We start from the raw sequence: 12,753 nt of genomic DNA on the forward strand, positions 1-12,753 counted from the left end.
GGGAGGCACCGCTCAGGTCAGGTTTCTTACACTCGCCCGGCCCCGGGCGGACGGCCTCCGCTCCCTAGGCGGCGCTGTGGGCTCGCAGGGGCGGCCGCGGCACGAGAGAGCGCCGTCTCCCCAGTGCGCATGCTCGCCTCCTCTGTGGGCTTGCCTTTCTTTCTTTTTTTTTTTTTTTTCCGGGCGGCCCCGGCGGCTGCGTACTGGCTGTGGGATGGGAAGTGAAGCCCCAGCGAGCGGCAGCGGCGGGGCTGTGAGGAGCAGCCAGGGGGAGGAGGCGGCGGCGGCGGCGGCGGCGGCGGCGAGTTGGTGAGCAGCTGGGAAGAGCGGAACCGGGGCGGAGCACCTGCAGGCACGGGCGACGGCTTCACCATGGCGATTCGCAAGAAGAGCACCAAGAGCCCTCCGGTCCTGAGCCACGAATTCGTCCTGCAGAATCACGCGGACATCGTCTCCTGTGTGGCGATGGTCTTCTTGCTGGGGCTCATGTTCGAGGTGAGCCCTGCCCGCGCCGCAATCGCCCGCCCGCCGTCCCCTCCCCGGGTACCGGCTGCCAGCTCAGCCCCTCGGCCCGGGACCGCGGGGGACCCTGGCGGGGGGGGGCGGGGGGAGGTGCCGACCGCCCAGCCCGGAGGAGCGGGCCTGCCCCGCCCCGCGCCGAGCCGGCCTGGGACTGCGGAGCCCCGGGAGCCTGGCCGCCGTGCGCCCGCAGGGGCCGGGGCCGCCGCGTCGCCCCCTCGGCCGTCACGCACGCCGCCCTCCCGCCGCCGCCCCCTCCCGCCGGCCGCGCCGCGCAGTTCCTGGTTCCCGGGAAGGGTTACGTGGCAGCCGGCGAGGGGCCGGCGGTCGGCGGGGGCGGCCCCTGCACGCCGAGCTGGCTGCGGGCGGTGGGTGGGCTGGGCAATGGCCGGCGCGCCCGGCTGGCCAGGCCGTGGGGGCCGGAGAGCGCACGGGGGTGGGGGCTGCGGCGGCACCGAGTCTGGGGTGAAACCGACGGAACCCGGCGTCCGCTGCCCACTGGAAGGGCGGTGGCCGCGGGGCAGCGAGTGATCTCCGCGGGATCGGAGCTCCGAGTCGCACCCACCCGATTGTTTTAACTCCTGTCTCCCAAGCTGGTATTGTTACCAGTGATCGAACTTTTTGCCCCAGCGCTTGCTCTTTCCTTAAGGAAACAAGGTCTGATACAGAAATCGGGGTTCTGAACAGCAGTGCCGAGGCGTCGGATAATTTTCTTTTTGTTTCTTGAAATAGGAGAGGATGGAAATGTCAGGAGTGTGTAAATTCTCATCCCACGTAGCGAGTATTGTGATGACTTACTTAACAGCTGTTGAATGTGGGTAATAAACTTTGCAAGGTGAACGTGTAACATCCTACGGCTTCCTTTCCCTCGCTCCCCAATACACACCCCCATTCCTTATCTTCTTTCCCTTTTTAATTTTTCTCTGTAGCTCCTGTGGCCCACCAAACACACTAATTATTTTACTTACTTATTGTCTCCCCGCTCCTGGAATGTAACCTCAGTGAGGGCAGAAATTTTGGGGTTTTTCTAATCTATTTCCAAAGCCTAAATTTAGGAGATGCTTACAAAATATTTGCTTAATGAGTGACATTAAGAATTCTTGAGAAAAGCTGGTGTAATGAGACTGCCAGTGACCGAAAGTTGAATAAATAGTTTAAATGGAGCCCATGTGGATTTTTAAAATGTTATGATTAGGTAACTTAATATTTTAATAATTTTTTGCTTCTCTTCAAATAAGCTTTTCTGGATCTAGATACAGATTTTTTTTTTTTTTTTTTTTTTGGCGATACGCGGGCCTCTCACTCTTGTGGCCTCTCCCGTTGCAGAGCACAGGCTCCGGACGCGCAGGCTCAGCGCCCGTGGCTCACGGGCCCAGCCGCTCCGCGGCATGTGGGATCTTCCCGGACGGGGGCACGAACCCGCGTCCCCTGCATCGGCAGGCGGACTCTCAACCACTGCGCCACCAGGGAAGCCCGGATACAGATTTTTTGATTCTTGATAGTGTCATTTACGTCCACTTAGTCCACTGCTAAGGAGATAGTAGGTATCCTGAAAGGGAGGGTAGAAGGGAACTAACATATGTCACATCGTTCGATTTAGGCTGGGCCTGTGCTACTTACCTACTGAATGACCCAAGGCTAAGCCTCAGTTTTTCTGTTCTGTATAAGGAAATAACATCACCTGTGCTGTTCTCAAAGCCATTGTTTGCAGAGATCAGATGATATGGTGAGAAGGCATCTCACGGTTTATACAGAACTACATGAATGTATATGATATTAGAAATGCAATGCTAAACATTTGTACTCTCTTTCTGAATTTTATACTTGTATATACTTTCTGCTTTGGTGTTAGAAGTAATACTTTTGTGTGTACAATATACTGAACAGTTCCGTAAAGCTTGCCATATACCCGTCTCCACGTGGTAAGAATCCCTGTGTTTAAAGATATAATTTAGGAGTAATATTACCTGCAAGGTGTATTTGCAATGCGTTGAATGAAATGGAATATAAATCAGAAGTGCTGACACTCAGAAATGTTATAACGTTGCTTTTATGTAAAATATTTCATGTTCTCTTACCACATTTCTAGAGAAGTTCACCACCTATACCTTGCCTCACATGTCAATGATTTTTTAACAGTGAGTGGATTTTCACCTTTACATCCGTGAAATTTATCAATTTAAATAGACACAACAAAGATCTAAATAGAAGTTTTTAAAGTCAGTTCAAAAAAGAATGTTGAAGTAGTAGAAGGAAGTTTGTGCAGGTTGTACTACATTTTTCTTACCATATGTTCAAGTTTTAGGAGTTGAAAGCATGTTATCTACATATGGGAAAAAATTCACTGGGTTAGTTTTGCTACTTGACTTCTAAAGTAATTGCCGTGGGACTTGCCTGGTGGCGCAGTGGTTAAGAATCCGCCTGCCAATGCAGGGGACACGGGTTCAAGCCCTGGTCCAGGAAGATCCCCCAGGTCGCAGAGCAACTGAGCCCACGTGCCACAACTACTGAAGCCACCGCGCCTAGAGCCCGTGCTCTGCAACACAAGAGAAGCCACTGCAATGAGAAGCCTGTGTGCAGCAACGAAGACCCAACACAGCCAATAATTTTTTAAAATAATTAATTAATTAAAAAATGATAATAAAGTAATTGCTGAATCTCAACGTTAACGTAGTTACAGAATGACAGTATTTGTGCTAGAATAATAGAGAAGTTAACGTTTTTGCAACAGAAGTGTTCAGCCTTTTGTGTAAAGGAAAGGCTTTCCGACATTGAGGAAATGTCGGAGGATTTATGGTGAAATTGACAAGGCGATAACATACTGCATTACTAGCCAAAATGAAGAATCAATATAGACGCTGAAGCTAAAGGGAGTTAGGGCTCTACTGCTTGCTAACTGGGTGGCCTAGGGCATGTCATATAACTTCTTAGAACTTGTTTCTTTTTCTGTAAAATAGGGCTCATCAGATTACTCTGAGAATTAAACTAAGTTTTATAATGGCTAGTTCAAAGTGTGGCTTACAGGAGGCATACCGTACATGGTAGCTCATTATTCCTTAGGTATTTATCGAAGTCGAAAAACAGAAGACAGAATTTTTTTTTTTTTAATTTTTGGCTGTGTTGGGTCTTTGTTTCTGTGTGAGGGCTTTCTCCAGTTGCGGCGAGCAGGGGCCACTCTTCATCGCGGTGCGCAGGCCTCTCACTATTCCGACCTCTCTTGTTGCGGAGCACAGGTTCCAGACGCGCAGGCTCAGTAATTGTGGCTCACGGGCCTAGTTGCTCCGCGGCATGTGGGATCTTCCCAGACCAGGGCTCGAACCCGTGTCCCCTGCGTTGGCAGGCAGATTCTCAACCACTGCGCCACCAGGGAAGCCCGAAGGCAGCATTTTTTTTTTTTTTTTTTTTTTTTTTTTTTGCGGTACGCGGGCCTCTCACTGTTGTGGCCTCTCCCTTTGCGGAGCACAGGCTCCGGACGCGCAGGCCCAGCGGCCATGGCTCACGGGCCCAGCCGCTCCGCGGCATATGGGATCCTCCCAGACTGGGGCACGAACCCGTATCCCCTGCATCGGCAGGCGGACTCTCAACCACTGCGCCACCAGGGAGGCCCGAAGGCAGCATTTTTATGTGAGAAAATGTTCTAACAGTTAGCATCTAAAGAGATTATATATACTGATAAGGTTGATAAAGCAATAGTTTGTTTGGGAGATATGGAAGAGTTTAATTTCCAGGGAAGTTTGTGTTATCAAAAATTTCTGTGAATTTTGAAATCATGTTTTTAGTACAGACAGTTTCTGTCCACATACTGCACATCATGGTCTATAATGAATGACTTCATATTGGAGTTAGGAAAATTTAACAGTTGAAAGATGTAAAGATACTTGGGAAGCTTTCTGAAAGTGAGGATACAGAAGAGGAGTTACGGGTTTCCACGAGGAATATTTTCTTCTGGGAGGGATTTACTTTTCAGAGACTCAGGAGTCCAGGTTGTTTGTGCCATGCCAGGTTTGGGGGACCTTTACAATTTCAACTATGTAGAACAGTCTTGGGGGTTTGTTTTATTTTTAAGCATGGCTTATCTTAATGCCAACATTTTCTTTCCTCCTTTTTTTTTTTAAGAACTTAATTTTATATAAGCTGGTGAGAAAGTGGGATTTGATATTCAGAAATTGCCTTTATCTTTGAGACACCCAGTCAGTGTAGTAGTGACACTTCCCTCTGACAAGTACAAAATAGTTAACATCTCTGTATGACAAGAAAAGATACCAAGCCCCAGCTGGTGACCACTAAAGAAATATTATGATATTCATGATACGCTATACAATGCAGAATTAAATAATTCATTAGAGTCGTGGTAACGTGTTTAAGATGTATCTGAATAAGTCTCATATTTTTCTTATAAATGGAGAGAAGTGCTTTAAATGTCCAAGATCGTCATAAACTCATTTTTACTTTTGAGTGCATTGTATATTTCTGTAGCATATTTTATTCCAAACTAATTTGTCTTACTATTGATTAACTGTAATATTAGTTTAACTAAAGCAGTGCTGGCCGTGGTATGAGGCTTAGGGCCCCTAGAAATGGCTAAGAGCATGATTACTGGTTTAATTTTTCTTCTTTTTAAAAAATTTTTCTGTAAACATTTTTAGGGTATGTAGTTTGTATTTTTCTTCTTATTCTGCTTGCTGTCCCATGCTAAGCTAGCTGGAAGCCAGATTTTAATTTTCTTTGGAAGCCTAGCATTAAAGAATAATCTAATTTTTGTTGCTTTGGGAATTTGATATTAAATTTATCTTTGAAGAATTTTACTTGTCATTTGTAAAAAGACTTAAAAAGTTTTTTTAGCTATGGTAGTGGTGACCTCATATTTTAAGAAACAGGGATGTGGCGTGTGTGTGCGTTGATATATGAAATCTAAACAAAGATATTAAAACATAAAATTTAGTAATCAGTCAACTTCATTAAAAAGAATCACAGGAAAGCAGTGTCACCCTGGAAATCCATGTCATTGTTCTGGCCTCACGTATCCATGTGAATGACCCAAAATATAATACAGAAAAGCCTTACTTGCCTTTTCTAGGGCAGTGATCTTTATGTGTCTACCCAGTGAAACAACTCACTGTGGTGGCCATACCCTGACTTTATCTCACAAGCCTGCCATATTTCCAGGTCCTGAATTCCAGAACAGCAGAACTCAGCTGCACCCGGCATGGTGTTCACCTCCCCACGTCTGCTGCTCGTATGCCAGCTCTCCACCTAGTCCAGGCTTTTGTGGGGCCTGGTCCCCTTTCCTTTTCTCCAGTATATTAGCCCCTCGTTGCTTTGCTTTGCTTTCCTTCCTGTAGACTTTAACTACTGTCCACACTCTCCCCAGGCCCTCAGCTCCCTTTCCCTCTTGGTCTTTCTCCCTCCTTGGCCTGCACATAGCCAACCGTGGATCCAGCCTGCCATCTGCCTTTTCCGTGCCTTCCCATTTGTGGATTGCTCAGTGTTGTCAGAGAAAGTCATGCACTCTTACTGATAGATAATATTACAAGTCAAAGGTTTCTGACCTCAGACAAAAGTAATACCCGGGGATCTTTTTACTTTTCCCTGGCCAGCTCCTTTCCCTAAAGGAACTATAAAAATACTCATCGTTTGAGTCCCCAACTATGCTTAACAGATGACATTGCCTTCCCCCCGCCCCCCTACAGGGGATTTCTTCAGTTTCTTGCCTTTTTTTGAACTTATCTATCTCATCATTTTTACCTTCTGCCTGCCTGATCTAAGAGGAAAGCTGCTCAAGATCAGCCTTTAGCTCTATCCTTATATTTCACCCCTACCAGACCTTTCCATCCATTATGCCCTTACATGTTAACTTCTCCCTGTTCCCTGGTGCCTTTGCCGACTGCCCCCGCACCAGCTCAGTGCCTCCCGTCATGAAACGACATAAATCTGGACCTGGCATCTGTCGCTGGGAACCCCTTTGTTCCCCCTGTGCTCTGCACTCCACTGTGAGGTGGCTTTTGCTTTCACTTCTTCATTGGAATCACTCAAGCTGCAACCACTGATGACTTCGTAAGTCGTCCAGTCCATTGCGCTCTTGTCCTGACACATCTCTATTGAAACTCTGACTTTATTAACCACACCTTTTTGAAATGTTTTCCCTTTGGCTTTGAGGGCATTTAGCTCTCTTCCTTCTCTCTCTGCCTCTCCTCTCTGATCATTTCTTCTTATTTTGCCACCAGCCTCTTTCTCTGCCCTCTCCGTGGTTCTGATGTTGTCCTACTTCTCATCGAATCCTGTACACTCTCTGTAGACCATTTATATACTTGCACAGTCTCGACTATGTACCGTGTACTGTCTGTTAACAGAGACTTGCAAATCCTTAAGCCCGCGTCTCCCTGCAGAGCTCCAGGCGTGGGCCTTACCTACCTGTTGGTCTTGCCACCTGCATATCTCACAGAAATCTAAGTTTATATAAAGCGCAATTTCTTCTTTCCCTCAGACCTGCGGTTCCTCCTGTATATTCCACATTTTTATTAATAGTATTGCTTTTCACCCAGCTGTCGCAGCATCAGTACATGATCTGATTCTGTCCTGCTCACCAAGCCTTATTCTGCCTCAAAAGTTCCGCCTCTACCCACTACTACTGCCTTCGTTCAGACCTTATAATTTTTCACAGGGTCTCTTGCAAAACTCGTACTTGACTTGCATCCTGACTCCAATTTATATTTTATCTAATATCTGTTCAGTAATATTGAACAATCGCCTAATAAGTGCCACACGCCATGCTGGGCTCTAAGCATATAGTGGTGAGCAGGAACAGACGTGCCCCCAGCTCTTACGGAGACTACTGTCTGTCTAATGGGCGAGACAGCATGATTAACACAATCACGCCAAGAGTGTGAGTGTACGTCTTGTGAGAAAGGAGCACAGGTCTCTGAGGTCATCTAACAAAGGAAATGACCTGTCCTAGGAGACGGGGAAGGCTTCCTTGAAAGGGTGTAGGTGACCTGAGATCTGCAGTGGAGAAGTTTTCCAGCCGTGTTCTAGATAACACCGGGGGTGCAGGGAGCTATGGTGGGAGGAGTGCAGGAGGCAAGGGGTGGGGCCGAAGTGGCCGGGCGGGGGGCTGGAGAAGCAGGGGCCAGACCGCAGGGTTGGTTCTTATCCTGGAGAGAGTGGGAATCGGTGAAGGACCTTTGGGGCGCGGTGGAGGGAGGATGGGTGTGGGGAGCGGCGTTAACACGACCAGGAGGGGAAGCTGATTGCAGGGTGGAGCGTGGCCCCGAGGGGTCTGGAGAGGCCAGCGCTGCGCCCCAGTCAGCGATCTTTCTGAAAAGCACCCATAACTTCCCCCTCCCAAAACTGTCTGGTCGGGCTAAAATAAAATCTAAACTATTAAGCTCAGCAAACTAGGTCCTTTCTAGCACTTGGTAACTTTTCTAGGCCTTTCTACCCCCTCCTGATGTGTGCCCGAGCCTGACCTCCTGTTTACCGCTCCTTGACCTTTGTGCTTCTGTTTCTCCTACCCGTGCTGCCCTCTCGGTCCCACTGCGTGAGCCTAGGGAACTTTTCTTTTCCAACAGGAGACAGCTTCTGCACCACATCCCCTGCGAAGCCTTTCCAGAGCATGCCTCGTTCCTCACCCCAGGAGGAAAACAAGAACAAAAAATATGCTTTGGTCGTTTATCCTCAGTTCACACTGGCATTGATTCTGTGGTCTTATAGCAATTTGTTTACCTGTCTTCCAGACTGGACTCACTTGCTAGTCATCAGGATTATATCATTCCTTTGTTATCCTTTCTTGTCTAGCACAGCGCCTGGTGCCTATAAATATTGAGTAAGCGCTCCATTTTTCTGTTCTGACCACTTTGCTTTTACTAGTAGTCAGGTCAGTTAAATATTTACCGACCATGTAACTATGCCAGGTGTGTGGGAGATTAACACACACACCACAGATGCTACCTTTGATCTACCTTTTGTCATGGTACCTGTGCTTCCTTTTCTTTCATTAATTTACATTTAAAATTTTTCTTGATGGAAATTTTGTGTTCATTGTACAGGTCTAGAGTAGAGAAACATTTGTCAAAACACCATTTACTGGAACTGCAGTATCTCTTTTGAAATCTTAAAGTTAGGAGTGAATTACACAATCCCATCTAAACCGCAGACTTCACTGGTGAATTATGTTAACTTTCAAGCTCAACTCCTTGGTGATCGGGAATCCAGTCGTGCCTATCAGGGTGCAGCTGGAACTAGGGTGCCCTTGGTTCTTAGATGTGGGGCCAGAACTTGGAATGTTTTTCCCCCCGATTTGCTGTTTGGGCGAGGGTCACAAATTGACTTGATCTTCTTTTTTTTTCTTTCTAGATAACAGCAAAAGCTTCCATAATTTTTGTTACTCTTCAGTACAATGTTACCATCCCTGCAACAGGTAGGTAGTTTTCTTTTGGAATTTTCTGGTTAAGTAGAAGAGTTCAGTAGGACAGACTTGGAAATTTCCATGAACACTAGGTTCTTCATTATTTTCACGGGTCTCATTCGTGATTAGACTGAATATTATTTTGATGATTTTGTAATGCAAAATCTAATGTTTTTGGTTGACTTCACCCTATATATTGTATGAAAATCTGTTTTTATGTGTTTAATGTTTATTGTGTATTTTTGTAAATGGGCTTAAAATTCCAATGAAGAACTTTTTTTTTTTTGCCTTCTCTTCCCTCTGATCTTTTCATAAGAAAATCCTAAGAATAGATATTTTACATTTGTCTGAAGTGTCTTTGTTCAGTCAAGGTTTCTAAAGGCCCAATGTTCCGGTTCAGTTTTTCTGACTTGTATGGGTTCTGTTTTGGACCTGTAATAACAACCCTCTTAAGCCCATTTTATTTTTCATTTTTTGGTTGTGCTGTACCATCCTATCAGTTATTTGATTAGAGAGAATGTCAATAAGCATCTGGTAAAAACAACCAAACTACACTTTTAGGTTTTATTTCGAAAAGTTTTTCTGAATGATGCTATGTGAAAATCAAGTTGTTATTGGAAGTTGATTGTAGTTGAATACAGTAATATAATTAACTAGCATGGGTGAGGAGTGGGGTATTCAGTTAACAAAATATTACCATATTCAGGTGGTAAACTTGCCGTGAGCCCGGAGTCTCTCTATTTAGAATGTAAGATCAATTATACAACATGGAGTTGGGTTTTTGTTCAGTTATATCATTTTGTAAATATTTGATGTAGTAACTTAGATATCACAGTACTCAGAACCACAAAGTTGTTTTGAAATTTGAGTGTGCCAGAAAAAAACAAAGCTCTTTTATCAATTCACAAGTATTTGATTAAGTCTTGTTCTGAAAAAATCTTAGCAATTTTGAAGATTGAAAACAATTGAAGCAGTTGCCTCTGTGTCTCCTGCTTAGAATTCAAAACTAAATCAAATTAAAGTTAAGTCAGCTTTTCCAGCAGAATCATAAATGTGGTGTCTAGTTTGAAAGTAGAGCTAGAAAGCAGAAAGTTTCAAAAGTTCTTTGAAAAGACAGGCAAATGGGCTAAGTATAACTTTAATACAACCTAAGTATAATCTAACCCCTATCCCTGGGGTAATATCAATTTTACAGTCCTCAAGGATCTTAATGTGGCCTCTGCTTCCCTGTTCTCTGGTCTTTAATGGCTGTAACTAACATGTGTCAAGTCTTTGTAAATAATTTCTGAAGCTTTAGACTTCTAGGTAGTCTCCTCAGTTTTCATTGTTCCTAAGACTGAAGGTGTCCAAAAGCAAATTACCATGATGTTTCTGTAAACTTACTTATGAGGTTAGTCTTCTCTTGTTTGTTTCCATAACTATGTTGTACTTAAGTGCTGTTTTTATAATCTTATGTATATTTTTGTGTATGTGTGTCCTGTCCTTTTTGACCTTCAGAAGAACAAGCTACTGAATCAGCGTTCCTTTATTACTATGGTATCAAAGATTTGGCTACAGTTTTCTTCTACATGCTAGTGGCGATAATTATTCATGCCATAATTCAAGAATATGTGTTGGATGTAAGTATGCAATCTTAGAAATCTATACTTTGTAAAATACTAGCTCTCCATACTATGATAGTCACATTAAATATATTTTATAATCTTAATTATTAACGATTGTTTTTATTTTTAGAAAATTAACAGGCGGATGCACTTTTCCAAAACGAAACACAGCAAGTTTAATGAATCTGGTCAGCTGAGTGCCTTCTACCTATTTTCTTGTGTTTGGGGCACATTCATTCTCATATCTGTAAGTATGTACTGTGCTGAAATTCTTATCTCTCAAAGTATTTAATTATATACCCAGAACAGAAATTGATGTCCTATTTTTAATGCTCATAAGCAAACCCTGAACCTTAGAAAAATTCCTCATCTCTTGTTCTTCTTATCTAAGATTAGGAGTTCTGCTATTGAACTAGTATAAATCAAGTTTCATCAGTAAGCTTCTCTTTTAGTTAGTTTTTATACAGCAAAAATTGCCAACTATGTTTAATGTTTCAGAAAGCCGTACTCATTTTTAGTCGATCTGAGTGTTGTCTTCATATCTTGTAGTCATTTGCAGGTATCTCTGTATTAGCAAAAAGGGTAAGTTATCAGTGATACTTTCACTGGGTTACATGAGTTGTAGTGTTTCCAGTCATTTCGTTCTTTAAAAACAGTCCAGGTATTTTCTGAGCAAATTAAAATATTGATTAACTTTTTATTAAGGCTATCTAAACCTTTAAGTGTACCATTCTAACTAATGAGGGGGAAGAGAATATCTAATATTAGTAATATTAGTCCTTTAAGTTGATATGAACCCCAGAGTTTACATATTTTGAGTGTGTCAGGACACAGTGGGTTTTTTTAATCGCTATGTTAGAGATGAATAAATAGGTAAAGTGAATTTTCCAGGGTATGACACTTATGGTTGGAGATAGACTAAAACTCAGCCTTTCAGTCCAGTGCTTGTTCCTTTGTAAACTGCTGCTTTAATGATACTTTATAGATACATTAAAGTTCAGCTTAAAATCTTTCTTACACATTAAAAATTTTTTTTATTGTTGATGTACAAAAGTTCCATCTTATACATTTTTAAAAAAACGTAAAGATGTTAAACTTCCGTGGGAAAATATTAAGGATAAGTTTCTTCAGGTTTTTTTTTTATATACATATGCAGTAATTCTCACTAAATAGATCTGGTTATCTAAGAAAAAGACGTGGTTCTTATGTGGACATAACCCTGTAAAACTTGGCAACACCTTGATCTTCTGTCTCCTGTCAGGTGCCACCTCTTTCTGAACCTTTTGCTTGATTACCCAGGACAGAATTCACCCCTCCAGTGGCTGTTGTAACTCTGTTATGTGCCATCACTGTTTTTTGGTTGTGTTATGTTTTTTTGCATACGTGTCTTTTTTACTCTACTGGACTGAAGGAATTTCACAAGCCAGGAATTGTGTCTTATTTGACTTCAAGTTACTCATATTGATTTTCACTTCACTAAAGTAAGCAGTTCGACTGAATGGAAAATAACTAAAACATCTAAAAGGTTGGACTTCAGTGGAACTTGAGGTGGAGAGATGTAAATGTGCAAGGAATGAAAATACTGTCTTATTTTCTAAGACGTTTCCATGCTCATTAAGCTAATTTTTGTATCTTCTCTCTTAGGAAAACTATATCTCAGACCCAACTATCTTGTGGAGAGCTTATCCCCATAACCTGATGACGTAAGTCATTTTCAGCAGGTTTGTCTTAGTTAAGGACCATGGTCATGTCACTTTTAAGCAGGATTTGTTCCTGTTATTCTCTTTAGGACCTTAGGGAAATTCGTACAATAGGTATGTCTTTGGCAGTCTCACTGCCATAAGGACAAAAAATTCCTGTGTGCTTTTTTCATGTATATAATCTTTTCAGCATGTTTGTTACCTTGAGAAAACTGATTTTTAACAGTAATCCTAATTTAGTCCTCTGTCTTCCCTTCCTTTTCCCTAACCCTTCTCCTCGTCACTGCTCCATCTTCTACATTCTTTGGCTCCTTTTCTTTGCCCCAGTCTCTTTTCACTCCTTCCATTTCTTACTCTCTTACACTATAAGCTTGAGGGTAGGGACTGTTGCTTTTTTATTTTTCTGGCCCCCAGGGTTTCTGTACAGTGCTGTAAGAAGCTCAGGGGTTGCAAAGTCAGCCAGCTAAGTTATTCATTCTTCAAGCCCAGCTCTAGAACATCTGTTCCATATTTTCCTTGCTCCTTT

General features: G+C 43.4%; 1 protein-coding gene across 1 annotated transcript in view; it reads left to right on the forward strand.

Moving 5' to 3' along the window:
* The first annotated feature begins 215 nt into the window (after positions 1 to 215).
* TRAM1 (translocation associated membrane protein 1) overlaps positions 216 to 12,753 on the forward strand; it is a 29,710-nt gene continuing 17,172 nt past the window's right edge. The window contains exons 1-5 of the mRNA XM_082600981.1: positions 216 to 495; positions 8,872 to 8,935; positions 10,421 to 10,542; positions 10,658 to 10,774; positions 12,172 to 12,230. Coding sequence (XP_082457107.1) covers positions 373 to 495; positions 8,872 to 8,935; positions 10,421 to 10,542; positions 10,658 to 10,774; positions 12,172 to 12,230 — 485 coding nt within the window. The 5' untranslated portion in view covers positions 216 to 372. The remainder of the gene's footprint in view (positions 496 to 8,871; positions 8,936 to 10,420; positions 10,543 to 10,657; positions 10,775 to 12,171; positions 12,231 to 12,753) is intronic.

This window comes from Mesoplodon mirus (genome assembly GCF_964341445.2).
Source record: "Mesoplodon mirus genome assembly, chromosome: 16".
Taxonomy (NCBI): Eukaryota; Metazoa; Chordata; class Mammalia; order Artiodactyla; family Ziphiidae; genus Mesoplodon; species Mesoplodon mirus.